The sequence below is a fragment of the Equus przewalskii genome, chromosome 16, assembly GCF_037783145.1.
Source record: "Equus przewalskii isolate Varuska chromosome 16, EquPr2, whole genome shotgun sequence".
Lineage (NCBI taxonomy): Eukaryota > Metazoa > Chordata > Mammalia > Perissodactyla > Equidae > Equus > Equus przewalskii.
Genome location: NC_091846.1, coordinates 1,947,178 through 1,974,635, shown reverse-complemented (window position 1 = coordinate 1,974,635; position 27,458 = coordinate 1,947,178). Strand labels below are relative to the sequence as shown.

The window sequence follows — 27,458 nt, the reverse complement described above, 5'->3', positions numbered from 1 at the left end:
CATGAGGGATATTATTCTGTAGATTTACTTTCTTGTAAAGTCTTCATGGTGTTGTTCTCAGGGGAATACTGGCTTCATACAATGAGCTGGGAAGTAGTCCCTCCTCTTCAATTTCTTTGAGTTTGTGAAGAACTGGTGTTATCTCTTCCAAAAATGCTTGGTAAAATTCACCAATGAAAACTGTTCGGGTCTGGATTTTTCTTTGTGGAAAGGTTTTTAACTACAAATTCTATTACTCAACAGATAGAAGGCCACTCAGGTTATCTATTTCTTTTTTTAAGCGAGCTTGGTAGTTTGTGTCTTTCAAGGAATTTGTCTATTTCAGGTGAGTTATCCAATTTATTGGCGTAAAGTTGTTCATAATATTTATTATCTTTTTTAAATTTGTAGAAACTCTCTGGTGTCATCTTGCTAATTCTTGATGATGGTAACTTGTGTCTTCTCTTTTTTCCTGGTCTGGCCAGAGGATTATCAATTTTAATGATTTTTAAAAAGATCCATTTTCTCCATTGTTTTTCTGTTTCCTATCATTGATTTTTGCTTACTTTAGGGATGACAGCTCTTTTTTTTAACTTTCAGTACTTTAAAAGTGACATTGCACTGTCTTCTAGCTTGCATTGTTTCCAACAAGAAGTCTACTGTATTCTTATCTTTAATTCTCTGTACATTTACCCTTTTTTCTGACTTCTTTTAAAATTTTCTCGTGATTGGTTTTAACCAGTTTGATTATGATGTGCTTAGTCTAGTTTTCTTAATATTTTTTGTTTGTTGGGAGTGTAGGTTTATAGAATTCATTACATTTTTGTTTTTATTTTTTGCCACTATTTTATAAATATTTCTTGTGTACCTGCTTCTCTCTCTCTTCCTTTGAGGTCTCCAATTAAATGTATAATAGGCCACTTGAAGTTGTTCCACAGATGACTTATTCCTTTTTAATTTATTTTCATCTTTTTTTTTTCATTGTTTCATTTTACATTTTGGGTAGTCTCTGATTCTGCGTCAAGTTCACTAATTTTTTCTTCTGCTATTTCTAATGAAGCTATTGATTCCACGCAGTGTATTTTTCATCTCACACATTGTCATTTTCATTTCTAAACATTCAACATATATTTGACAAAGGACTTGTATCCAAAGTAAAGAACTTTTATCACTCATTAATAAAAAGACAAACAACCAAATATAGAATAGGTAAAAAAAACTTCAACAGACACTTCAGAAAAGAAGATACAGAATAGGTGATAAACATGTGAAAACATCAACAGTCATCAGGGAAATGCAAATTAAAACCACAATCAAGTACTGTTACATAATCATTCAAATGGCTAAAATTTAAGAGACTGACAATATCAAGTATTGGAGAGGATTCAAAACAACTGGAAAGGCGGTATAGCTCAGGGGCAGAGCATTTGACTGCAAAACAACTGGAACTTTCATACATTGCTAGTGGAACTAAGAAAGGATAAAACCTCTTTGCAAAACAGTTTGTCAATTTCTTCAAAAGTTAAATATACACTTTCTATCCAACACAGAAATTGAACTCCTGGGTTTTTACCAGGAAAAACGAACACATATGCCCATACAATGACTTGTACAGGAACGTTCATTAACAGCCTTATTCATAAAAACAAAAAACTGAAAGCAATCCAAATATCCATCAATGGGACATTGTTAGATAAACAAATTGTGACATATTCATATATTGAACTACTTCTTGGAAAAAAAGAAAAAAGAATAACTACTATTACACAGGAACAGGGATGAATCTCAAAGTCATTATGCGGAGAGAAGCTACCTATAAAAATATACATATCTTATTATTCAATTTATATAAAAATCCAAAAAAGACATCTAAGGTATAATATCAAAAAGCAATGAATAGTTGGGACCAAGGTTTTTTAAATATATATATTTTTTGCAGGAGTGGGGCAATGAGGTTGAGGAGGGATATAATTGACTAAGAAAAGGCAAAAGAAACCTTCTTAAGTGATGGGCGTTTCCTATACCAGGATTATGATGGTTACATATTTGAGGTCTCACTGAATTGTACAAGATAATAAGTGAATTTGATAGTATATAAATTATACCTCAATAAGGTAAGGTTGATTTAAAAATCTATTCCAGCATTTTTAGTTGTTTTCAGTGAGTAGGCCTTGTCTGTCATAATTCCAGAAACAGAACATCCAACATAATTTTTTCATTTCTTTTATTATGTATGATACTACTTCCTGATTTATCTGTTTTAGACCTTATTCATGCGTTTTCCACCATGGTAGTTACCCCCATACAGCTACCTTTTCACTTCCCGTCCCCCATCTCAACATAACTATCGCAATTTAAAAAATCAAATAGTGTTTACACCATTTATGACTATGCAAATGTTGTTCAATGCTACAAAATAGTGTACTATTATCACAGCTTCTTTCTTATGCAATGTAATTGTTTTTCCTCCTGTTAATACTTGCCTTTCATTTTCATTAGCCTGGTTTTCCATGTATCTAAGAATTATTTTTCTCCAAAGCTTGGACATTTCTGCCATATGTATATCATTGATATTCTCCATAAACTCAAACACATAATTTCTACTATTTTCCTGGAGACCTCTCTTCCTGAATCCTTCATCTTTCTGCTCCAGTCTGGACCCATTGACTTGGAGACTTCAAAGCAGTCGTGTTGGTACTTCCCTTCTCTGCTCTCCTATCTTTAGTTCCATGCCTTTCTCATTCTTGTTTTACTCTTCAGCTTTGGGGGAGTTCATCATCCAGGTGCCTCCCATTGGAGCTTTTTGGGGGGCTCTTTGTCTCTCTTCTATATTTAGACTACAACTTTCTTCCCTTTATTACGTCAGACATCTCTCTTTTTTTCTTCCAAAATATTCATTGAAATCTCGTCTATTGTTTTCTCTCCCTTTCTTGTCAAGGGTTAGTAATTTAAAAAATCTTTTTACTGTCATCTGACCAAGGTTTCAGGAGAGGGAAGAGAAACCTATGTTCTCAATTCATCATTGTAAACTGGAACCCAGGCATGACATTTGAAATGAAGGACACATTCTTGATTTTAACAAAGGAGAGAAAATGAGTACATATACAGTAGATTTGGTGCTATGAAGATGAAGGGATTCATATCAATGGGCTTCAGTTTTATCAGTGAAAGATGAGGCTAGGTCACTAGCTCAGGGTGATGATGAAGGAGGGCCTGTAGGCAGAAAGCTTCTGGAGAGAAGAAAATGTAAGAGTCATCTTACTGAACAGAAAATTACACCCATCAGAGAAACATATTATGAGCTAAATTGTGTTCTCCCCAAATTCATATGTTGAAGTCCTAACCCCCAGTACCTCAAAATGTAACCATATTTGGAGATAAGGTCTTTAAAGAGGTAATTAAAACGAGGCTGTGGGAGTGGGCCCTAATACAATATAACTGGTGTCCCTATAAGAAAAATTGATACCACGTATGTGCAAGCACAGCAGGACAACCAGGTGAAGACACAGTGAGAAGGCAGCCATCTGAAGCAGGAAAAAGAGGCCCGGAACAGATCCTTCCTATGACCCTCAGAGAAAACTCACCTGCCAACACATTGATCTTAGACTTCTAGCCTCCAGAGCGGTGAGAAAATAAATATCTCTTGTTGAAGCCACCCAGCCTGTGGCATTTTGTTACGGCAGCCCTAGCAAACCAATACACACAGTAATGTTGCTGTGCAGTGTTGAGTTCTGAATTGGGGTTGTGGCCAGAACTTTAAACAGAAACTAACAACCCTAACAATGTGCTTTTCTACAGCAATATTCAGCAGTTAAGTGGGTTTCAAACAAGAAAAGGCAAATGGTAGAGTTCATCCAGAGGATTTTCCAGTGAATACATGGGAGACAAAGACACTGAAGGTGAATGCATTATCCTAAATAAATCATAAAGCACCCTCCACCCAGACATCCAAGGCTGAAAATTAGGAGTCATACAAACGGTCACAAACCTCTGTTGATTCTACCCGTTAAACTCTCTCCACCCCCACCATCCAAATTCAATACCTAGCTGGATTACTATAATAGCCACCAGGTCTCTCCATTCCCAGTCTCTTCCTCTACCAAGCCATTCTCCACAATGTTTGTTTTGTTTGTGAGGAAGATGGTCCCTGAGCTAACATCTGTTCCCAATCTTCCTCTACTTTGTCTATCAGACACCACCACAGCATGGCTTGATAAGTGGCATGTAGGTCCACGCCTGGGATCTGAACCTCTGAACCCAGGGCTGCTGAAGCAGAGTGCACCAACTTAACCACTATGCCACTTGGCCAGCCCAACACAGTGTTTTCCATTATTCAACTAATTAAAAGTTTTCAATGGCTCCCCGTTACTTATGTGACAAAAGCCAAACTTAGTGTCACACAAGATCTTTCATGTTCTGGTCCCTGCCTACCTCTTGAGCCTCATCATCTATCACTTCTCTTCCCCACTCCCAAGTACCCTACACTGCAACTAAACAACTGGCAATTCCATGAATTATCACTAGACTGTTACTTCCGCCTGCAATTCCTGCCACCCATTTGCTTGACAAACAAAGAATCTGCTCAAGGATCACTTCTTCTGAAGCTTCTCTTGCCTCCTCAGGCAAGGGTGATAAACGGCCCTTTCCCTGGATTCTTTTTACAACCTGTACTTATATCCATGAAGTCAATCATCACACTGTATTACTTATGCTGCATGTTTTATTCAGTGAAACAGTGAACTCCTTGAGGTTAACACCAATAGCATCAGGTCTCACTGAAGATAGACCCTCTATAAATATTTGAGAAGTGGACAACTGGTTGAAACAGAGCCCCAGGAGCTGTATTACAGATATAAGTCAAGGACCGTTCATAATGCAAGGTTGGCACAGATATATTTTATTACACATGTGATTATTAACAGTTCTGTGGCAATGAGCTTTGCTTGTTGGTGAAAAAAAGATTAACTGTATGATGGCTGTGGTGGTAACAGTTGCAGAGTTTTAAGGAGAAAAGTCAAATGTTTCAACAGTGTTGCCTTGGCCAAGAAGTGACTGAAACAAAGCTACAATCTTTTATTTATAGTAGTTAGTGTGCTATATTGAAATGAATATGGTCTTCAAATAAACCTAGTCCTGAATTCTGTCTTTACAGAGTTTATTAGCTGTGTGAACGTGGAAACGTTGCTGACATTTCTGAGCTTGCTTCTAGTTTGTACAGTGGGGATATCTATTTCGCAAGATTGTTTTAAAAATTAAATATGATTAACTGTGCATTAAAACACCTGTCTCCTCATGAATTGCCTTCCATTTCTTCAGATTCAAGGTTTTAATATCCTTCTGCTTCTCTGAGATTCAAGTTACCATTATTTTATCAAACTCCAAAGTCAGACAGCTTCTGAGTTATACAGAGATCAGAGCAATAGAAGTAGTTGTGGTATTAAGCACGTCCCCTGTGCCTTCTTTCCTCATCTTTCTCCTAAACAGTGTTGGCGCTCACCATTTCCAGGTATGAAAATAAAAGTTCAGAGATACTAAGTTGCCCATATGCACCAGAGACATTTCTGTGAGCTATAAAAAGCATTCACCAGGTACTTAAACAAGAATATGACCTACCAACAACATAGTTCAGCTTGGTTAGTCAACTGTCATGTGTCAGGAACTGTTAGGTGCAACAAATAAAAAAAATCAATGTCTGCACCAAAGCCTACACATACCAGTGGGAGATATTCAAAATGTGAACCCTGTAACTAACAAAACATGGTATTTTTTGTCAATGAAAAGAACATTCAATGAAAACATTCAGTGTAGGCAAATGAGATTGGCATACATCAGTCTTGCTGTTTTACTACCTTCGTGGAAAGCCATTTGGCAACGTGCACCACGAGCTTTAAATGGGGAGCTTTGGGCACTAAATTCTACTTATCCATGTGACCTCAATGTATTTTCAAAAAGTATATGACTAAAAGAAAAAATATACGTGAATGAGGATTATCTCTGGGTAAGGGATTGAATTTTTTCTTCTACATAGTTTGAAAATTTTCTCTTAAAAGCGTTTAAGTTACGATTTCTGGACTATACAGTAATTCAAACCCAAGTCGCTCTCATTACTGGGAGTGGGGTTTTAGACAAGTTCCTGAAATGTTTCCTCACATGTAAAATAGTCCCAAGCGATAAGATTACTGTATTTGGTAACAAATGTAAAGCGCTTGACTATTTTTACTATCTTCAGAAAAAGGTTATTTGAAAAATCAAACAATTTTCAACTGATGAATTGTATGGTCTGTTTATTATATCTGAATAAAGATTTCTTAGAAAACACCTTCATGTAGCAATTCTGTCCACTTTAAGTAGCAAATCCCAGAAAACCCCGCTATTTTTAGGAGTAAGTTTAACTGGAAAAGCTCAGTTTTTCATTTACATGAGGCCATCATTGTCGACAGATGGAAAGCAAACTAACATTGCAAGACGAAGCTCCCAGCAGCAGGCCCGCTCTGAGGCTCGGGGCTCGGGGCTCGGGGCCCGGGGCTCGGGGCCCGCAGCCCGCAGCCCGCAGCCCTCCGCGCGGCCGCCGCCAGGACGCCCAACTCCCGCCGAGCGGCGCCGCGCACGCGCACGCGCTTCCGGAGGCTCCGCGCTCGGCTCCAAGCCGGGGACAGAGGGGCAGCCCCGACGGGCAGAGCCGAAGGGGGCTGACCGGGCTTAGGACCATTTCTTGGTGACGTTGAGGTGGCTGAGCTGGTCGACGACAAGTCTGTGCGGGGGGAACCTGGACACGCCGGCCGCCTTGATGGCCTCGAAGGCCGCCGCCCTGCGGCCCGCGGCGTGGCCGAACTCCTGCTCCGCCGTGAGGTAGGGCGCGCTCAGCCAGTAATGGTTCTCCGCCTCCGTCTCCAGGCGACGGCGCATGTTCTGTTTCGCGTGGAAAGACACAGCCCGCGGCCGCCGGTGCTTCCCGATCCACTGCCGCCCAGGAATGCGATTGCGGCGGAGCAGGGCGGTCAGGAACATGGCGCCTGTCGAAGGGGACAGAAGCCGGGAACGGCTGGCGACGAGCCGGCCGCGGCACCTGGCAGCAGGCGCGCGAACTCCGCTCGCTGCCACGCGCCATCCCGAGAACGCGCACCGCCCCCGACCCCCGACTCCCGACCCCCAACCCAGAAGGCCGCGGTCAGCCCACCCAGGGTGGACTGCCGAAGGAGCAGACGCCAGCAGCGCCGAAATACACCCACTCACTCACCACGCGCGGTCCTCAGGAGCCCCGCGGCGCCCCGCACGCCGGCCCACACGACGCCGGAAGTGCGGCCGGTGCGCGGAGCCTCTTGGCTCCTTCGCGCGAGACTTCAGCTATCGCGAGAGAGGATTTGTGCGATTCTGCGGGACCAATGACGCTTCCAGCGCCAAGAGTTCAAACGACTGGCGGGCCCTGAATCCGAGTGGCGGTGTTTCCTCACGCCCGGGGTCCTGCTGAACAGTCCTCATCCATGGAGCTGATCCGAAGCTTCCATGGGAAGCTGCGGTCTCTGGCCATCACCCTAGACCGCGAGACGGCCTGGCTGCAGCGAGCGCTGCACGGAGAGGAAAGCGGTGAGTGAGGCAGGCGGGCGTTGGGTGGGCTTGCGGGCGTTGGGTGCACTTGCGCGCGAGGGGCCCTCACGCTGTCCGCAGCCGTCCGGGGTGCGCGTGTCAGAGGGCACTAACAAGGGACAGTGCACGCACAGGAAACGTGACTTGCCTGCAGTGGGAGGAGCGCTTCGGAAGAGCTGTGGGGTGAGGTGGTACACCTATCAAGATGCTCGACCTCTCGTTAGCGCAGCTGCCAGGGGCCGCAAGTGCCGCCTTTTCGTTGCTTACTCGTATGACCCCGCAAGTATGACTGTTTTAGTTCTGTGTGCAACCACAGTACTCTCCTTGAATAGTGAAAGTAGCACGTTATTATGTTGCGAAGAGGAACAGCGGCATTTAGGAAGAAAAATCTAAATTAACAGACTGAGCTCATAATGCATACACTAATTTAGACATGATATGCTTTCAAGTCACATATAATGTGTGTTTATCAATAAAAATACAGTATAAGCAAAATTACACTTTCTTTTTAAAATGCAGCTATTTAGCAATGTTCTTTACATGTGTAGTGACTTTTGTTTCACCCAAATGGTCCATAGTTGCAATAAAAGTCTATATTTTTCCCAACAAACCATATTTTCAACACAAACACTAGTACTTACTACTGAGGGGAGGGGGTTTGTTGTTTTTTGTTTTTTAAATAAATGAAGCAAAATTCTCTACTACAGACCTTTGTATTTTGTGGTCTAGCGGTTAAAATCTGGTGCCCTCACCGCCGCGGGTTGGTTCCTGGTCAGGGAACCACACACCCGTCTGTCTGTCTGTTGTCACATTGTGGTGGCTGCTGTTGCCATGATGCTGAAAGCTGTGCACCAGTATTTCAAATACCAGGAGGGTCACCCATGGTGGACAGGTTTCGGCGGAGCTTCCAAACTAAGACAGACTAGAAAGAAGGACCTGGACACCCACTTTCGAAAAAATAGGCCATGAAAACCCTGTGAATAGCAGCGGAGCATCGTCTGATAGATCGTGGGAAGGGGAGAGGACGGCGCAGAAAGACCAGGTTCTGCTCTCCTGTCCCACAGGGTCGCTAGGAGTTGGAATATCCACTCTACGGCACTAACAACAAAACTTTCGTTTTATAGGTTTTTAAAAATTATTGCAAGAGTAGTTCAGATTTTGAGATTATTTTATAAATGTCATAATTGTAATGTGCCTTAAAATAGTTTACCCTATAGACACAGACTCCTTACTATAATTATATTGTGATTAGTGTTCCAGCCATTTAAAAATGTTTACTCTTGTGACTGTAAAAACAATGTATGTACATGGCAAAAAATTTGAAATATGGAAAAGTAGAAAGAAGAAAATAAATATGTCCTGTAACTCTGCCTTCAGAAGATACCTCTATTAATATTTTAGTAGCTTTTCTACCATTCTTCTTTTTAGAGTTGCTTTGTTTTTGTTTGATTTTGTTTATATAGTTAAGATAATGCAATAAGACACAAAATTGTGTTAACATTTTTGGATTCTTGCTATATAGGTGAATTGCTTTCCGCAAAGCTTGTGCTAACTTACCTTCTTACCAACGTATTACCTGTGTACACAAATTCTGCATTTTCTTTTAGCTTTACAAGAAAAAGTTGGAATAATTTTCAATTCTTGGCCCATATATATTACAGAAAATATGGAATTGTGACAATTAGAGAAAATTATCACAAAAAATTTCACCTTTTATGATTATAGTGATGAATCATTAAATTGGTTGACTTTTTAAAAACATCTTTATTGAGGTATAATTCACAAAACATAAAATTCACTGTTCAAAGGATACAATTCAATGGTTTTTAGTATATTCACAGAATTGCACAACTGTCATCACAATAAGTTTGAATTTTCATCACCCCTAAAGGAAACTTTTCCTGTGTGACTGTTAACAACCATTCCCCATAATCCCACCCTCACCTATCGCACTAGCCTTATGCAACTACTAATCTACTTTCTGTCAATAGATTTGCCTATTCGAGACATTTCATATAAATGAAATCATACAGTATGTCGTCTTTTGTGACCGACATTTCACTTAGCATAATGTTACAGAGTTCATCCATGTCTTAGCATATATCGGTACTTCATTCCATTTTATTGCTGAATAATGTTCCCTCGTATGGATATATCACATTTTGTTTGTTCATCAGTTGATGAACATTTGGATTGTTTCCACTTTTTGGCTATTATGAACAGTGTTGCTGTAAACATTTGTGTGCAAGTTTTTGTGTGAACATAATGTTTTCAGTTCTCTTGGCTACACAATTAGAAGTGGAATTGCTGGGTCATATGGTAACCCTATGTTTAACTGTTTGAGTAACTGCCAAAGTGGTTGCACCATTATACATTTCCACCAGCAATGAATGAGGGTTGAAATTTCTCCACATCCTTATCAACATTTGTTGTTGTCTGTCTTTTTGATTATAGCTATTCTAGTGTGTATAAAATAGGATATCATTGGGTTAGGTTTGCATTTTCCTAGTGAAAATTGGTCAACTTTTAACAGGTAGAAAGAGAAGATCTTCAAAACAAGCATGTTTTAGAAAAGAGAAATATAATCCTTTTTTAAAAACTGCTTTTACATTATATATATGACCAACTGATAAATAAGAAAGGTGACAGTGCAGTGGGTAAAGAATGTCTTTTCAGTAAATGGTGCCAGGTTAATTGGACACTAATAGGGAAAAAAAGAAGGGATCTTGATCCTTACCACATGCCATATACAAAAATCAATTGATTGTAGTTCTAAATGCAAAAAGCAAAACAATAAAGCCTTTAGAAGAAAACATAAGTGTTGCCATTGGCAAAGATTTTAAAAATAGGACCAAAAGGTTCTCACCAGAAAGGAAAAAGTTGCTGAGTAGGACTAAAGTTTTAAAGAAAGGCCTAACACTTTTCTTTGTGATTGACAGGATATAAATTATAAGTAAATACCTATAAGGATTTTATAATTCTAAGAAACTATACTAAATCATATTTTCTATTCTTTTTCCTTATTGTACTTTTTCCTTTCAATAATCATATTGAAGACTTTGAAGATTATCCACTGAGAATTTTACATGACCTTCATTCAGAAGTCCGGACTCTAAAGGTATCACTCCTATAATAATAATTTATCATTTATATGTGGCACTTTTTAAAATCTAAACAGATTGTCAAAAGTTAGAGAAATTATAATGTACTTTCTTCTCTCATAAAAGGGTGATGTCAGTATTCTTCTTGATAAAGCAAGTTTGGAAACTCAAGAAAGCATTGGTTTCATAAAGGCAACAAAAGTACTGATGAAAAAAAATTCAATGGATATCATGAAAATAAGAGAGTTTTTCCAGAAGTATGGATATAATCCGCGTGCCGAGAAAAATTCAGGTGTGAATAACTTGAGTTTTATAGCATTTGTTTTAGTATTAAAGAAAGAAGGCAGCATGATTAAGTGAAACTACTGTAAGCTTGGCCATGGTTTCTAGTTCTGGCTCTGCCATTATATGACCATCATTTGATCATCTTTTATTCAACACTCACTGTGTGCTGGATGCAGTGCTGATCAGTGGGCAATATAAAGACAGTCCTTGCTGTCCTTTCCAAAATGATAGATGAGCGCTAACACAGTGCCAGGTGAAAGAAGAGTATAAGATAAATCTATGTGACTTCAGGATAGTTGGTTTCTAATCAGCTCTGCCAATAAATAGCTGAGAGACCAACCTTCAGGCATGCTATTTCATTTTTCTTGTTCTCAGTTTCCTCTTCTGTAGAACAAGAGATTTTTGGCTGTATAAATTGATAGCCCTTTTTAGTTTTAAAATTCTAATGAAGGGTAGTGTAGGACGGTGATTTAGAATTTAGAACCAAACTGCCTGAGTTCACGTCTGATTCCACCACTTACTAGCTGTGTTATTTTTGACCAGTTACTTAACCCTGTGCCTCAGTTTCTCATTTGTAAAGTGGAGATATTTAATAGTATCTACCTCTGAGGTTGTATAAGGCTTAAATGAGATAAAATTTGCTTAGAATAGTACTTGGCATCTTAATTACCCAGTGTTAAATATTGTTATTGTTATGTCCATACTAACAGTATGCTTCCGTGTCTTCATTTCTATTATGAGAATGATCTTTGTACATAAATAAAATATTAATTGAATTCAACAAATATGTATTGAGGATATGTATGGAAGATATATTAAACAGTCCACATGGTATAAGGGACAGAACTCATTTGACTTTGGTGTGAATAAGCCATGGATTCAATTATTGGCCCCACCAGTTACTACATGTGCGACCATTGGTATTTTCTCTAAATTGCTTTTTCCTCACGTGTGAAATGGGGATGATAATACCTTCCTATGGGGTAGTGATAATGGTGATGATTTTATTTATATCCTTTTCCTTTGGACCCAAAAGATTCTGACAGGGATCTATAGCAATGTCTGATAGACTCCATTTCAACTCCAGACTTTCCTTTAAAAGATGGAGTAAACAGAAACAAAAAAGGTCATTGTCAGACATATAAAAATGCATTTCAATTCATAACAAGAAAAGTACAAATATTTTCTTCTTAGAGTGCAACAAACAGGAAATTTTAGAAAAAATTTTTCCCATTTCTTTCAATAAATATGTATGATTGTTACAATTAATATTTCTAATTTAGCAACCAAATGACATTTTTTCAATATCATTTAAAACAAATCTTTTTGTTAACTCCCTCCCTCCTAAAGCCTAAACATGGCAGCATTTGGAAGCAAAAGACATGGGCTCAAGCCTTGGCTCTTTAAATTTTATCAACTGAGTGTTCTCCAAAATGTTGTTTAGTACCCTCATATAAAAATGAGGAAAAAATATCCTAAGATAATTTGTGCTTGGAGCAGTTAATATGAAAACTAAATGGAGTGAAACATATAAAAATGCCTATCCCATGGGAGATTCCAAATACATTTTGTGTCTCTTCCTTCATTTCACCCTCTCCTTTCTCTTTTCCTTCTTTCGATCACCCCTTTCCAACTACTGATTCATACATTTCTTTTCTTTTTTCTTTAAAGATTTTATTTTTCCTTTTTCTCCCAAAGCCCCCCGGTACATAGTTGTATATTTTTAGTTGTGGGTCCTTCTAGTTGTGGCATGTGGGACGCCACCTCAGCATGGCTTGATTAGCGGTGCCATGTCTGCACCCAGGATCCAAACAGTGAAACCCTGGGCCACCAAAGAGGAGCATAGAAACTTAACAAGTCGGCCCATGGGGCTGGCCCCCATACAGCATTTCTTTAACATACATGTTACATTTGTCCTTCTGCATTTTCCTACACCCGTTGCATTCTCTACTTTATTACCTTGCTGTCTCACTGAAGCCCTATCATTTGTTAAGTTAATCTCTGCCCAGATCCTGACCAAATCCACTTATCTTCTTTCTAGTTATCTTTTTGATTTTCTGTTGTCTCTTATACCAAAAGCTAGTATTTCTTCCTCTTGAACTCTTTCTTGGTGCTGTAGGTGCTATCCTGGATGTTTTAACTCCAACTTAAGTTTCACACCAAATTCATTAACCAATGGTGTACCCAGGAAATGGCAAAGGACTGTGGGAAAAAGTATAGTTGTTAGTAAATTATTTAGTCTTAAATGTCCAGTGTAGTGTTTAAGGGTATGGGGTCTGGAGCCATATGTAACCTATAGAAGGTGAGAAGCTACAGGTCTGTCTAATGCTCTCCTATTAGTTCTCTCAACTAGGCTTTTGATACAGGTATTCCAGACTGACTGAGGATAAAAATTTATCTCTGTGTAACAGTCTTTCCTTTTTAACTTAGGCATCTGTAAGTTAAAAATCTAAAGTTATAATGTTATACTTTGTGTTAAATCCAGATCATAGTTAATTCCACACACTGTAATTAATGTCATTAAATAATAAAATAGTTTCATAATATATTAAGAAAGACTGATAAGTCACATTAACTGGGGAAGAAGTAAGGAAAATGGACTTTTATTTGTGGGTATTGATTTTTCAGTTTTTAACTCTTTAGTGTATTTCCCTTCTCTACTGTGTCATCAAAATGGTATATGGGTAGACAAGAGGTACATGTCAGAAATTTACTAAACGGACAATTGAAATAAAACTTTTAGAGACTAAGGAGAGAATCAGGACTTTTGCTGATATAGAACATTTCAAATGAAGCTATTTTATGTGGTTTTAGTACATGAGATTTCCTGGTTTGATGTTTGACCAGAATATGACCTCCTTGGTTTTTCCTCCCAGTGGATGAGCAGGAAGTCATTGAGTCTAAACCAGAGTCTGCTAAGCATGAAAATCTTCAAAAGCCTGATGTGAAGGATGATTTGTCTGACCCTGCTGTTCCAAGCGGTTCTGTTTCTGAGAAGTCTCCACGTAGTCCACAACTTTCAGATTTTGGACTTGAGCGGTACATGATATCCCAAGTTCTACCAAACCCTCCACAGGCAGTAAACAGCCATAAGGAAGAGCCAAAGATCATAACTCCATCTTCCAAACAGTCACCAGTTAAGGTAATAAAGACTCCAAAATGCGCACTCAAGATGGATGATTTTGAGTGTGTGACTCCTAAATTAGAACACTTCGGTATCTCTGAATATACTATGTGTTTAAATGAAGACTACACAATGGGACTTAAAAATGTGAAGAAGAATAAAAGGTAAGCAGCTTCCTTACAAGGCACACTTTATGTAACTTTCTAAATCTTTTGCATTTATTGATTTTTCCTAGAAGAAATATGATGTTTCAGACAATATCTTTCCTTCAAAAGGTTTTCAGATACTTCTTATTTCAAATTTTGCTGAATCGCCAATTCTGTCGGTAAAGTGAGCTATTGGTTTCCTCAGGTTACATGAGGGCCTGAAAAAAGATGGCATTTGGTGGGATAGAGAATAAAATTTAAGGGGTAAAATTAGTAAGAATTTGTGACTTATTTTGTATGGAGACCTGGGAAGAGAAGCAGATCCAGGATGAATCACAGATTTCTGCTTTCTTGCCCGGGGTGATGCTCAGGGAAACAGCTAAGATAAGAGTGCCTTCCGCCTGGAGGTAAGGTGATGGATTTACATGTCGATTTTGGATTTTTGGGTGCCTGTAGAGGTGCTCTTAAGCCTAGGTTTTGTAACGTGAATTTGAAGCTCAGTGATGAATTTCATGCTACACTAAAGAGATTGGGGGTGATTTGTATGGAAATGGTAATTAAAGACTTACATTGAAAATGAAAATACCACGTTATCAGAGTAGCCAAGCAATGTCTAAAGATAAATCCATATCTTTCTGAACTGTAATTATTAAAGAAGGAAAATAACCATTCAACTCAAAGAGTCAGGAAAAAACCACACAATTCTGGGGAAAAGAGAAGAGAATAAACACTAAAGATAAAATGTGATTATAAAAGATTTTTAGAAGAGTAGAATTGATAAATCTAAGACTGGTTCTTAGTTAAACATAAATATAAATGACAAAATTAGGAACTAAGGCCTATATTTTTTATTTTTTTAAGCTATTAGAAATACTGCAGGATATAGTATTGGGAAATTTGGAAGGTTTAGATAAATGAAAGTTTTTTGAAAACAATACAAAATTATCAAAGCCGACTTGAAGTAGAAAACCAGGATAGAACAAAAGTCAGAGAAAAACTGAAAAAAGTTGTCAGAGAACTACCTCCAAAAAATTCTGGGCACAGATGGTTTTCTGGATTAATCCTTGCACAATTTCAGAGAACATATATGTTCTGTCTTACATAAGAAGTTCTTTTTCTAAGAAGGAGTTTTATGTTCTAGTGCAGGTGCTAACACCTCACCTGGGGGGCTGCAGACCCACAAAACCTCTCCATGTTCCATTTCCTCACTAGTAAAATGGATGTACCATACCCATCCTGCTTACCACAAAGTCAGTGGGGGTATAATGTATACAAAATTATAAAACTGCCTTAAGAATGAGATACTATGAAAATAGTGATCTTTAAAAAGAACTGTCTGTCTCAGGGGTCTACAAACTGTGGCCACAGGCCAAATCCAACCTGCTGCCTATTTTTATAAATAAATTGTATTGGAACATAGACTCAAAAAAATGTTATTTTTCTAAAATAGAATAAGACAGAAAACTCTGCAGTGTAGTTTATGAGATTGGTATACCCTGATACAAACACTGAGAAAGCACACAAAAGGCAACTGGCCCAATCTAATTTGTGAATACAGATGTAAAAATCCTAATTAAAATACTCACAAATTGAATTCAACAGAATGTTAAAAGTATAATGGGCAACTTCCAAATTAAGCTTATCCCAGGAATGCAAAGATAGTTAATATTTGGGAACTCATAAAATACATTATTTCTATGACTCAATAATGAAAAAAAGGTACAATAATCTCAATAGATGCCAATAAGGAATAGGAGAAAATTTGACACCTGTTCTTCATTTAAAATGCTTGGTCAAACTCTAAATGAAAGGATGCTTTATTAACATCATAAACCATATAGAGATCTAACTCAGTAGTGAAGCTGTCTGTCACCATCATTCAACATCGTTCTTGATGCTCTTGCCAATGTAATGAGATAGGAAATAGAACTAAGAAAGATTTCTAGGCCATTATTTTGTATCTGGGTAACTCAAGAAAGTCACATCTAAAACATCTAGAAATAATAAAAGTTCAAGAAAGAGGCTGACATAAGATATGTTTTATATGAAATAACTATTTAAAATAATATGCTTTCCTATATTTTATTAATAACTAGTTGGTAACTATAGTGGAAAAAGGCCATTCAAATTTAGAGCAAAAAAGTAAAATACCCATGCCTGTTGTAGGTGAAAGGCCTATATGATTAAAACCTTAAGACATTTCTGAGTTATATAAAGGGGAAGTTAGGACGAAGAAAGATATATTCCCGAAGAGAATGACTTGATATTATTAAGATGTTTAATCATATCAAATTAATCTATAGATGTCATACAATTACAACAAAGCCTCCGTAGGATCAATAGAATTTTTTTTTAAGTTGGAGAAAGAGGGATATTTGACAAAATGATTCTAAAGTTTATTTGGAAGAATAAAAAGTAAGGATAGCTAAGAAAATAATGAAAAATAATAGTAATGAGGGGACTTGACCTACTAGATACTAAAATATATAAAGCTATAGTATGTAAAATTGTATAAAACTGTCACAGAATGGACCTATAACTGGAACAGAATAGCCCAGAAGCACACTCTAATTTACATAAGAATTTAGTATTTCCTGAAGGTGTTTTTGAAGTAAAGATTATTCAGTGAGTTAGGCGAAGACAGTTGGTTGACTGAACCATCTTGAACTAGTCAGTGATACTCCTCAACTATATTTTAGACATCTGGGTAACTGCCTAAAACACCCTAAATAAGATGAGTCCAGAAAAATGCCAAGGGTTTAATCTGTATTTGTGTACTCGTAAAATTCCACTTTATGATTTTGAAGCCATGGGCTATACAATTCCCATATTGGAACTGAGTTGAACTTACAACTTTCCTTTAAGTCAGAGATTCTCAACCAACTTCTAAGTCAAAACTATCAATACAAAATGATTCTTAACCTTTTTTGGGCCATGGATGTACATTAAAAAATAAATAAATATATATATATTTGTTCCATGGGATTTCTGTTCAATAAACAGAACTGAATGTTCATCCAGATTTGATGAAATATAATAAGATTAAATTTTTTCCCAGAGATTTAATACTAACTTTTTTTTTTTTACCTCATAATTTTCCTGTGAGTCATGCCAATGAGGAGGCCATAGACACAGAACCAGTGACCAATGATAATTTCTTTGCCACTCCTGGCCTCGTAATCCAGCAGGTGGGAAAAAATGGTAAGTGTAAAAATCAAGTTACTTCTCAGCTATACTCCTTCTAGACTATCTTTGTACAAAAATGGTTTTGTCGCCTTGCAGATGCAGCCTTCTGCATCTTCTCAGTTCATAATGTTGGATTATATTAAGTACCATTCCCTTCAGGTTCAGCATGATTTCATACACAAGGAAGATATAATTTTCTGGTATGTTTTTCATACTCTTGCTGATTATTTTAGTATTTGTCAGCTTGTTTTTAACATTTTAACTTAAAACATATAAATATATATAAATTCACCAATCTTTTGATATAGGGCCAGTAGTACCTTTGTTTAAGTTTAGCTTCAGCCTGTTGATTAGAGTTCTACATTATCTTTCTTATGTAAACCACGTTCAGATTACCTCAGCTACCATTTCAAATTTTGTGTTTTTTTAAGTAATACAAGAACTTAAAGAAAATTTTCATTTGTGTTTTCATATTTGTCCCAGCAAACATGAAAACATTGGTTTCCATGAAAATAAAAAATAAAAAAATCCTGGAGTTTTATGATTTCTTTGAATAATTATTTATAATTGTTTGAGCTATACCAAATTCATTTGCAAGTTTTTTAAAGTAACTTGTCTTTATCAGGTCTTTACAAAGTTTTGGACATATTTTCAGAAAACTTCTCTTTTTCTTCAAATTTCAGTGACATTAAATTAACAAGTATTGCTAGCATAAACAGGAAAAAATACAACTGACTCATAGTAAGGTTACAGCTCGACTTATAAGTTAAAACATGATCATATTAAAGAGTAACCTATTTAAAAAAAGAGAGAGAGATTGGACCACTGCCTCACACTATACTCAGAAATTAATTCCCAGTGAACTGTAAACTTTTTAGAAAATGATAAAGGAGAATATCTTTATGACTTCTGAAGTGGAATGGATTTTTTAAAGAATAGTTGCTAGCTGAAATCCTTCAGGATACCGTTGGTAATATATTTTATGGAAGGAATGGAAAGCTTAGGTTTATCCATTAGTAATTTGGTAAGTGGAAGCTTATTATGAGAGTTTTTATTGTATTTTAGTTTGACCCTATTTTTATGCCACAAAGTACCATTATTAAATTTTTATAGCCTATACTTATTAAAATTTAGTTATTTGTTTACCATTTTCTATGTTTACCATTGCTTCCTATATCCCACTCATTCCATCTGGGTTTTATTTTCTTCTTGTTAAAGTACATCCTTTAGTAGTCCTTTCTGAAATGTTATTTATAGTCTGTGTGAAGTAATCTCTAGTTTTGTATTGTGAAAACATTTTTTTCTTTTGTCTTCCTCACTCATTTTAAAGATAATTTAGCTGGGTATAGACCACTAGATTGACAACTGTTTTTGATCAGTATTTTATAGAAATTATTCTGTTGTGATCTGGTATCTGTTGCTGCTGATGAACAGAGGGTTATTGGTCTGATCAGCTTTCCTTTGTAGAAAATCTGTCTTTTCTTTCTGGTAGTGTATAAGATTTTTGTCTTTGATAGTCTACATTTCTCTATAATACATATATGTGTATATTTGTTTTTATTTACTGTGTTTAGAATTTGGTATCATTTTTCAAACTAAGGACTCATGTCATCAATTCTGGAAAATACTCTTGACATTATCTCCTTAATAATATTACCTCTCCCCTCATTCCTCAATTTTTTTTTCCTGAAATTCCTGTAAGGTATGTTTTAGAATGTTATGCTTCAGCCTCCTCAGTTTGTTAACTTCCCTTTGATGTTTTCCTTCCCTCTCTCTATGCTACTTTGTGCTTTTGTTAGTTTTCTTCCACTTTCCTATTTCTCTTTTACAGAGTCTAAATTATTGTTTTAATCCATTGATTGAATTTTTACTCCAATGAATACATTTTCTGTTTTCTAAGTTTTTTCTTTCAAATGTAACTGTTTCTTTTTTTTCCTTCCATTATATCATTCTCTTGCTTAGGATTTCTGTGCCATCATTTATCTCTGAATGTTTTAAACACATGTATCTGAAAGACTCTTGAAGGTGTTCATTCTCGTTTACTGCTCTGATTCTCTTTCTTGGGTGGTGCTTTCCTCACATGCTTTTAGTTTTTAACTGTGAACGCATCTTCAAATCAGGTTGTTTTCATTGGAAGTTCTGTGTGCCATTGTCAGGTCCCAGGTCGCCCCTGTGGAGCTGTTTCATGCTTACCCTAGCCCAGGCCCCTTGGGTTTACCAATTGCAGACAAGCTTTGAGGTTAACTGCTTGGCTCAGAATACGAGCTCTGGACACAGGGTGAACTCGGATCCCACAACTGTACACTGTATGGACTTGATATTCTGATTTTTCAATATTTTTCCAAAGAATTTTTACCTTTAGCTTAGCTTGCTTTCATCTTGTTCCCCTGGAGCCAGTATCCGTGGGCAGATATTTTCTAGTCCCTGGTTCACAGCCTTTACTGCTCTTCTGGGCTTTCAGCTTTATGCATCATGCTGTGTTTCACTTCCTCACACATCAGAGCCTGTGCTCTTAACTCCTGTCTGTGCTTGTCTTAGAATCCCAGGTGTTTAGATATATGCGGTTATCAACTACATGGCAACATTTTGGCCAACAATGGACTGCATATATGACAGTGGTCCCATACTGTTAGTACCACATAGCCTAGGTCTGTACTAGGCTATACCATCTGGGTTTGTGTCAGTGTACTCTGTGATGTTCGCACACTGATGAAACCACCTGAGGATGCGTTTCTTAGAACGTATCCCCATTGTTAAGCAATGTATGACTGTACTTGGAAATATCAGATTAAATAGATGTTAACATCTTGGTATATTTGCTTCAAATCTTTTTTTTAATTAAAGTTATACATAAGGCTAAATCCCCAGCCCCACTCCATTATTCTCCTTACCTTCCTCCCCAAAAGTAATGATTATTCTATAGTTACATTGTTTTAAAATTTCATAAGTGGCAAGATCCAATTCATACTTTCATATCTTGCTTTTTTCACTCAACGTTATGTTATTTATATTAATCCATGTAAATCCAGTTCATCTATTTTAATTGTTAAGCAGTATTCTATTGTATGAATTTTTAAATTTTATTGATTCACTTTATTCATTTGCTTATTAAGGGATAGTTAAGTTGTTTCTATTTTTTACTATTACAGGCAGTGCTCTAATGAATTGTCCCCTGTGCACGTGTTTCTCATATCTAGGAGTAGATTTCTAGATCAAAGGGGATGCACATCTTCACTTATTCTAGAAAATGCTAACTTGCTGCCTAAGAGTGGCTGTTTTGATTTATTCTCACCGGCAGCAGTATTTGAGTTCCTGTTTCTCCACCTTTTCTAACACTTGATTTTTAGACTTAATAAAATTTTGTCAATCTGATCATTTTTCTAATATGTTTACTTTTTCTATTTGATTTTTTTTAAAGATTGCTTTCATGATACTATAGATATCAAATGTCTGTACAGTAGTCCCCCTTATCCGTGGTTGCAGTTACCTGCAGTCAATCGTGGTTCAAAAGTATTAAATGGAAAATTCCAGAAATAATTTATAAGTTTTAAATTGCTCACCATTCTGAGTAGTGTGATGAAATCTCAACTGTTTTGCTCGCCCAGGATGTGAATCATCCCTTTGTCCAGCGTATCCACGCTGTATGTACTACCCACCTGTTAGTCAATTAGTAGCCATCTCTCTTATCAGATGGCGGTCACGGTATTGCAGTGCTTGTGTTTAAGTAGACCCTTACTTTACTTAATAATGGTCCCAAAGCACAAGAGTAGTGATGCTGGCAATTCAGATTTGCCAAAGAGAAGCCGTGAGGTGCTTCCTTTAAGTGAAAAGGTGAAAGTTCTTGACTAAGAAAAAAAATCCTATGCTGAGATTGCTAAGATCTACAGTAACTTTTATTATAGTGAACTACTATAATTGTTCTATTTTGTTATTGTTGTTGTTAATCTCTTACTGTGCCTGATTTATAAATTAAACTTTATCATGGGTGTGTATGTATAGGGAAAAACATAGCATGTATATGTATGGTTTGGTGCTATCCCAGTTTTCAGGCATCCTCAGGGATCTTAGAACATACCCCCTGTGGACCAGGGTGGGCTATTGTGTGTGTGTGGTGCTGTTTCTAGGATCTCTTTTTTTGTTCCAATAGTCAGTTTTTCCATCCCTGTCTAATGTTACTCTATTTATAATTACTGTAGCTTTAGAGTAAGTCCACTATCTTGGAAGGCAAGTGACCTCCTCACCCTCTTCCTCCTCCTTTTTCTTCTTCAGAAATTTGATTTTCTCCATAAGGTCTTACACAGTTTTTAATAGATTTATATGTAAGTATTCTTTTTTGTTGCTATTGTGAAAATATCTTTTTTCAAATTATTTTTGTTTGTTTCTCTTACACTAGAACTATTCATTGTTGTATATTGTACTTATACCTTGCAACCTTGCTGAACTGTTACTAGTGCTAATGATAATTAGATATATGAATATGACAGTTTTGTTTTTTCCTGTCCAATCAAGCACACACTATAATTTCTTAAATTAGTAAAAATAAAGTACACAGATTATATTGACACAGATTATGACTTAAAAGTTGAAATCTTTATTTCAACTTTATTTTAAAATATTTATTTTCAACCATTGTATGTGTCTTCTAGATGCTGAGTATACAGATTCTCCTTTGGCACCCACATTCTGCACTCCTGGTTTGAAAATTCCTTCTACAGGGAACAGTACAGCTTTGGTAATATCTCCATAAAAATGAAAGGTCTACTCTTTTTCCTAATAACTCAGATATACTACTTTTTCAGACTCAAACAATCTGTTTAAAAAACTTAGACTAATGCAGCCTTGTAATATATTTCTGGAGAATAATTCAGCAGCATATATCAACAGCTTTAAGAATTTTTCATACCCTTTAACAATGTCTCAGAATTTATTCTAAGGCACATTGGGACAAAGAAGTTAGAGGAAGAAACAGCATTATTTTTAAGAGCAAAACATGGGAAATAATCTAAATGTCAAATAAGTGAGGAGAGGCAAAATACATTAAGCTATACCCATAAGATCTGGCATTATGTAACTATCATATGTTTTGAAAAACATGTGAACATAGAATGTTTTCAAGAAATATTTAATGATATGGAAAATGACATTTGTGTATGTATACACACACACTTATATACACATACACATGTATTTTATTTTAAGGAAAAAGAATGGATGGAGACAAACCAAAATGTGGTTATCCATGGGTGATACATTTATGGGTAATTTTTATGCTATTTTTTTCCCAGTGAACAAATTTACTATAATCAAAACTTCATCCGTTTTTAAAGTTGGTGTGAACACTTAAGACAACCAATACAGTAGATTGGGCTGTCTGATAGAACTTTCTACAATGAGGAATGTTCCATAATCTATGCTGTCCAGTATGGTAGCTACTAGTCCCGTGTAGCTAGCTACTGAGCACATAAAACATGACGAGTGCATCTGAGGAACGACTTTTTAATTTTTTAAAATTTTATTAATTTAAAATTAAAATTTAAATAGTCCCATGTAGCCTTGTAGCTACTACAGTGGACAGTGTAGCTATAGATAAACAAAATGCCGAAGCTATCAACTGAAGTATCAGGTTATCTGCCTGCCGCCTGCCATTTACAGTTAACCCACTTCTGATGTTCCTGTTGATGTGGAAGGCGCTCTACTGATGTGACTCCCTCTTTATTAGCTTTATTAACTCTGACCCTACGGAGATGGAGTGACTTACCTGACTGCTCAAATCTAGCATGAGTGACTGCATGCTAAGCTTCCCTCAGGGCTGCTTTCTTCCTCTAGGGAGTAAGAGCGTGTGGTAACACTTCTGCTCTTCCATGCTGTCTGACCCAGTTTAGTGTTGCCTGAACCTGGATGGGTGAATCTGTTTAAATCTGGGGTTCAGTCAGCAAGTCCATTTAGTTTTCATATTAAGCTCTAGCTCAGCCTTTGTTAGTAATGAAGATGGTACTTTGTCATCTATGTGCCATTGCTTTGTTTTCTTGATTTTATTACTCATTCAGGGAAGAAGGGGTCATTTTTGGGCCTACTTAGAGACCCCAAAAGAACTAATAATTTTTATTTACTATATTACTTTATACCATCATAATTTAATGGTTTATTTTTATTCAACAGGTGTCCACAGATTATCCATTATCAAAAACAAATAGTTTAACAGATGATTTGGAAATGAAAGACTGTGCATCATTAGTTTTAAATTCAGACGAGTGCTTTGAGAATTTTGCAAATCCCTCTTCTCCTACGATTTCTTCTTATGAGAATCTGCTCAGAACACCTACACCTCCAGAAGTAACTACAATTCCAGAAGATATTCTCCAGGTTATTTTCCCAGGCTGTTTTTTTTTTTTTCTGATATTTTCTTTTCAAACTTGGATATTTATATTAAAGACCTGAAACTTATATAAACTGTATTATTTATCATTGGGCTAATATGCTGGTTTGGGTATCAAGAACATCTAAATTCTGAGCTTTTAGGCCCAAGCTAGTGACATCATCATACTTTTATGCCCTCTTGGGGCATTTTCTCTTTACCTTTAACTTCATGTTCGGAAATGTATCCTTACAATATTTTCTAATAGTTGTTCAACAATGGCCATGTTGACCGTAGTCTCCATTGGAGATGTTGCTGGCAAAGTCAGAAATGTCATTTACCCTTAGTATTTCAGAGTGGGTTACGATGAATAACTAGATCAGTATTTCTTTTTTTTTTTTTTTTTAAGATTTTATTTTTTTCCTTTTTCTCCCCAAGCTCCCCGGTTCATAGTTGTGTATTTTTGGTTGTAGGTCCCTCTGGTTGTGGCATGTGGGATGCTGCCTCAGCATGGCCTGATGAGCGGTGCTGTGTGTCCACGCCCAGGATTTTAACTGGCGAAACCCTGGGCCGCCAAAGCAGAGTGTGCAAACTCAACCACTCAGCCACAGAGCCGGCCCCCATATCAGTGTTTCTTGAACTTGAGACATCCTGGACCTTAGTTTGAGAAATACTGATTTAAATATATTGGGATATTTGATTCTTTAGGACAACATCATTTACCACTTGTCTACTACTGATTTATAATAACTGCCAACCCTAGAACCAGTCTGATTCTTTGAGCATCCCCTCCCTTAACAGAAGTTACAGTGTCTGGCAGTTATTGCTTGGGCAAATGAATTCTTTTTTTTTTTTTTAAGATTTTTATTTTTCCTTTTTCTCCCCAAAGGCCCCTGCTACATAGTTGTATATTTTTAGTTGTGGGTCTTTCTAGTTGTGGCACCTGGGACACCACCTCAGCATGGCCTGATGAGTGGTGCCATGTCCACGCCCAGGATCCGAACCGGCAAAGCCCTGGGCCGCCGAAGCACAGCGCATGAACTCAACCACTTGGCGACGGGGCTAGCCCTAAATGGAATTCTTAATAACCATTCTAGAAACCTTCCTAGCTTATGGAGAGCTATGAGAAAGATAAAACTACTTGGGAAAATACCCAAATGCCATTAGAATGGACTCATCCTAGGAGATCAGTAAAGTATTTGTTATCCTCCTTCCTCTGTCTTCTCTGCTTTCCTGGGCATTATAATAAACTAAATGAGGAAGGAGTATCTTCTGTCTGCTTCACTGTGGGTGATCCTGCTTTTTATTTCTACATTAAAGCAGAGAAACCTCGTATTTAATGTATCACATTATGTATGAAAAAAATCATAGCTGACATTTCAGATTCTTCTTTTTTCTAATCCTTATTGCTGATGATCTTTGTTTTCAGTATTTATTTCACCTCTTTCCTACATATATTTTCTTTGTAAAGGCTTAATTTGCTCTCAGGGATGCACTGCTACCTGTTTCCATTAACCTTAGAGTACATTTTATTAGAAGGCTTTAGAAATCAAGACTCCACATCCCAGTTACATTTCTAATATCTTCATCTTTTTCTGTGCTATTGAACTGTCTGTGCAGCTAAAAAATTCTGTACGTAACCCATATCCTCAAATTTTCTATGGCTTTTATTGAATGTTTTATAACAAGTTATATGTATGTTGTTCATATGACCTGATAAGGAATTTGCTTTGTTTTAGATTTTATCGAAATACAACTCAAACCTAGCTACTCCAGTAGCAGTTAAAGCTGTGCCACCCAGCAGAGTATTTCTTACTAAATATGAAGGACAGAACATCCAAGATGTTGGCAACAAAGAAAACTGGTGAAAGTGAGTATATTACCATTCTAAAGAAAGTACATATGTTATTTAAGGAGAACATTTAAAAATTAACAGTTGATTGGTAGTAAAAACTTTTTAGTTGACATTTGCCAGCTTAGGTTAACAGCCTCTCTCTTTTTCTTGATGTGTAACTTATGATCCCTGTAACTGAAACTCCCACACTAGCAACTTTGATGATATCATTGGGAATCTATTCCCAACTATTTTATAAGTGTAAAAATACATGGTCACAACATTGTCTCATTTGTTTTGTTGATGGCTACTAATTATACTTGATATTTTTTATTTGTACTTTTTGCAGAAATTCTAGTGGATCCATCCATCCAGTATAGAAATGGAACAGAATGAGATGAAAGCAAAGCTGGACTTATTTTGTAATCACATTCCTACATCTTTCTCCCTTTTTAAAAACCAACCCATATTAAAGATGAACATGGACACTGATGTCATATATGCTTTTTCTTAAGTTTTGATTTAGTTTAACCTCAGTCTAATTGACATGTTGCTCATTCATTCAGTTTTTAAAGATCATTACTATTTCATTGATTTCAAGTTTATGCTGCCTAATTTAATGAATGGTTTAAGTAATATTAAGAAGCAGGATAAATAATTTTTAAAATTCAAATGTTACTGTTTGCTACTCAAATAAGGCCACTTCCAGTATTCTCAGAGCTTAATGGTTATTATTGTCTGCTAGAGCCAGGCTTCTTCCCCGATTCTAGCTCTGCCCTTCTCCTGTCTCCTCTCCTGACTGTCCCACAGTCTTTTACACCTTTTATTTCAACAAGGTTCTTTTAAGACACTGTTGTTACAAATGACAGCTTAAATTAATTTAGGAAAAGAGGAATTCACAGGCCTAGGTAACTGCACTATAGTAGGTCTCAAGTGGAATCAGGGACTTACCTGCTGTCAGGATGTGTTTTTCCTCTTTCTCCTCTCAGCTTTTTATTTCATGTCAGCTCTTTCCAGCACATGGCTGCTGACCTCTCCAGGTTCCCCTTTCCAGCTTGGCTACCCAACAAAGCCTGAGCCTCACTTTCTCTGGAAGGTCCTGATTCATTCTGGGCCAGGTGCCCTTCTCTGAACTGTCAGCTGTCGCCACAGGAGACAGGAACCGGATGCTTCTAGAGCTGATAGCTCCAGACTGCCCTGGGAGACCGGATGCCTCTAGAGCTGATAGCTCCAGACTGCCCTGGGGGACCGAATGCCTCTAGAGCTATCTGATAGCTCTGGACTGCCTTGTTCATCAAGCCTAAGATCCTTCCTTCCAATTTAAGTACAACTGGAAAGTAATTTTATCTAATTAAATTCATGAAAGTACTGTTGGCAAACTTCAGATTACAGCCAATGGAAAAATACAGGCCTGGCATATTGTGGAGACGAGTTAAAAATCCGAGAAGAAATAATTGACAAGTAAAATGACAAGATGCTTCAGAGGCTTAGCTTTCAGGACAGTAAAGATTACCCTCTTTTATGATTGTGCCTTGCAAGTCAAATATGAAGACTTCACATTGTGCTCTCATTTTAAAATTGTCACTAAAACAAAACTTTGTTTATTCTTTGTTCTAGGAATTACTGTGTAGTTATAATTTCTGCTAAATATGGTGTAAAATAAGTTATTTTTAAGATCTTTAGTTTTATTTTTCAAGGTAAAGCTATAGTCACCCTTATATATGATGATGACTCTCAAATGTCTGTCAACTTTGTTTCCCTATTTAAAATACCACAGTTATATGTATGTAAATCCACAGAATGGATGTGACTGCTTGAGGAGGGAGGGGGTGTATTCAAAGAGTACTAAGGGCTGAATCCAGAA

General features: G+C 37.0%; 2 protein-coding genes across 2 annotated transcripts; one reads left to right on the top strand and one right to left on the bottom strand.

Annotated features, from left to right (window-relative positions):
- Positions 1-4,855: 4,855 nt before the first annotated feature.
- On the bottom strand, positions 4,856-6,987 carry MRPL57 (mitochondrial ribosomal protein L57). The gene has a single exon (XM_008536642.2). The coding sequence runs from the start codon at positions 6,985-6,987 to the stop codon at positions 6,679-6,681; it is 309 nt and encodes a 102-aa protein (XP_008534864.1). The 3' UTR covers positions 4,856-6,678.
- A 338-nt stretch (positions 6,988-7,325) lies between these two features.
- SKA3 (spindle and kinetochore associated complex subunit 3) lies at positions 7,326-26,086 on the top strand. Its single transcript, XM_008536640.2, has 9 exons — positions 7,326-7,563; positions 10,620-10,681; positions 10,791-10,956; positions 13,826-14,237; positions 17,326-17,420; positions 22,052-22,137; positions 23,565-23,768; positions 25,500-25,630; positions 25,944-26,086. The coding sequence occupies exons 1-8, from the start codon at positions 7,461-7,463 to the stop codon at positions 25,626-25,628; spliced, it is 1,257 nt and encodes a 418-aa protein (XP_008534862.1). The 5' UTR covers positions 7,326-7,460; the 3' UTR covers positions 25,629-25,630; positions 25,944-26,086.
- Positions 26,087-27,458: the final 1,372 nt, after the last annotated feature.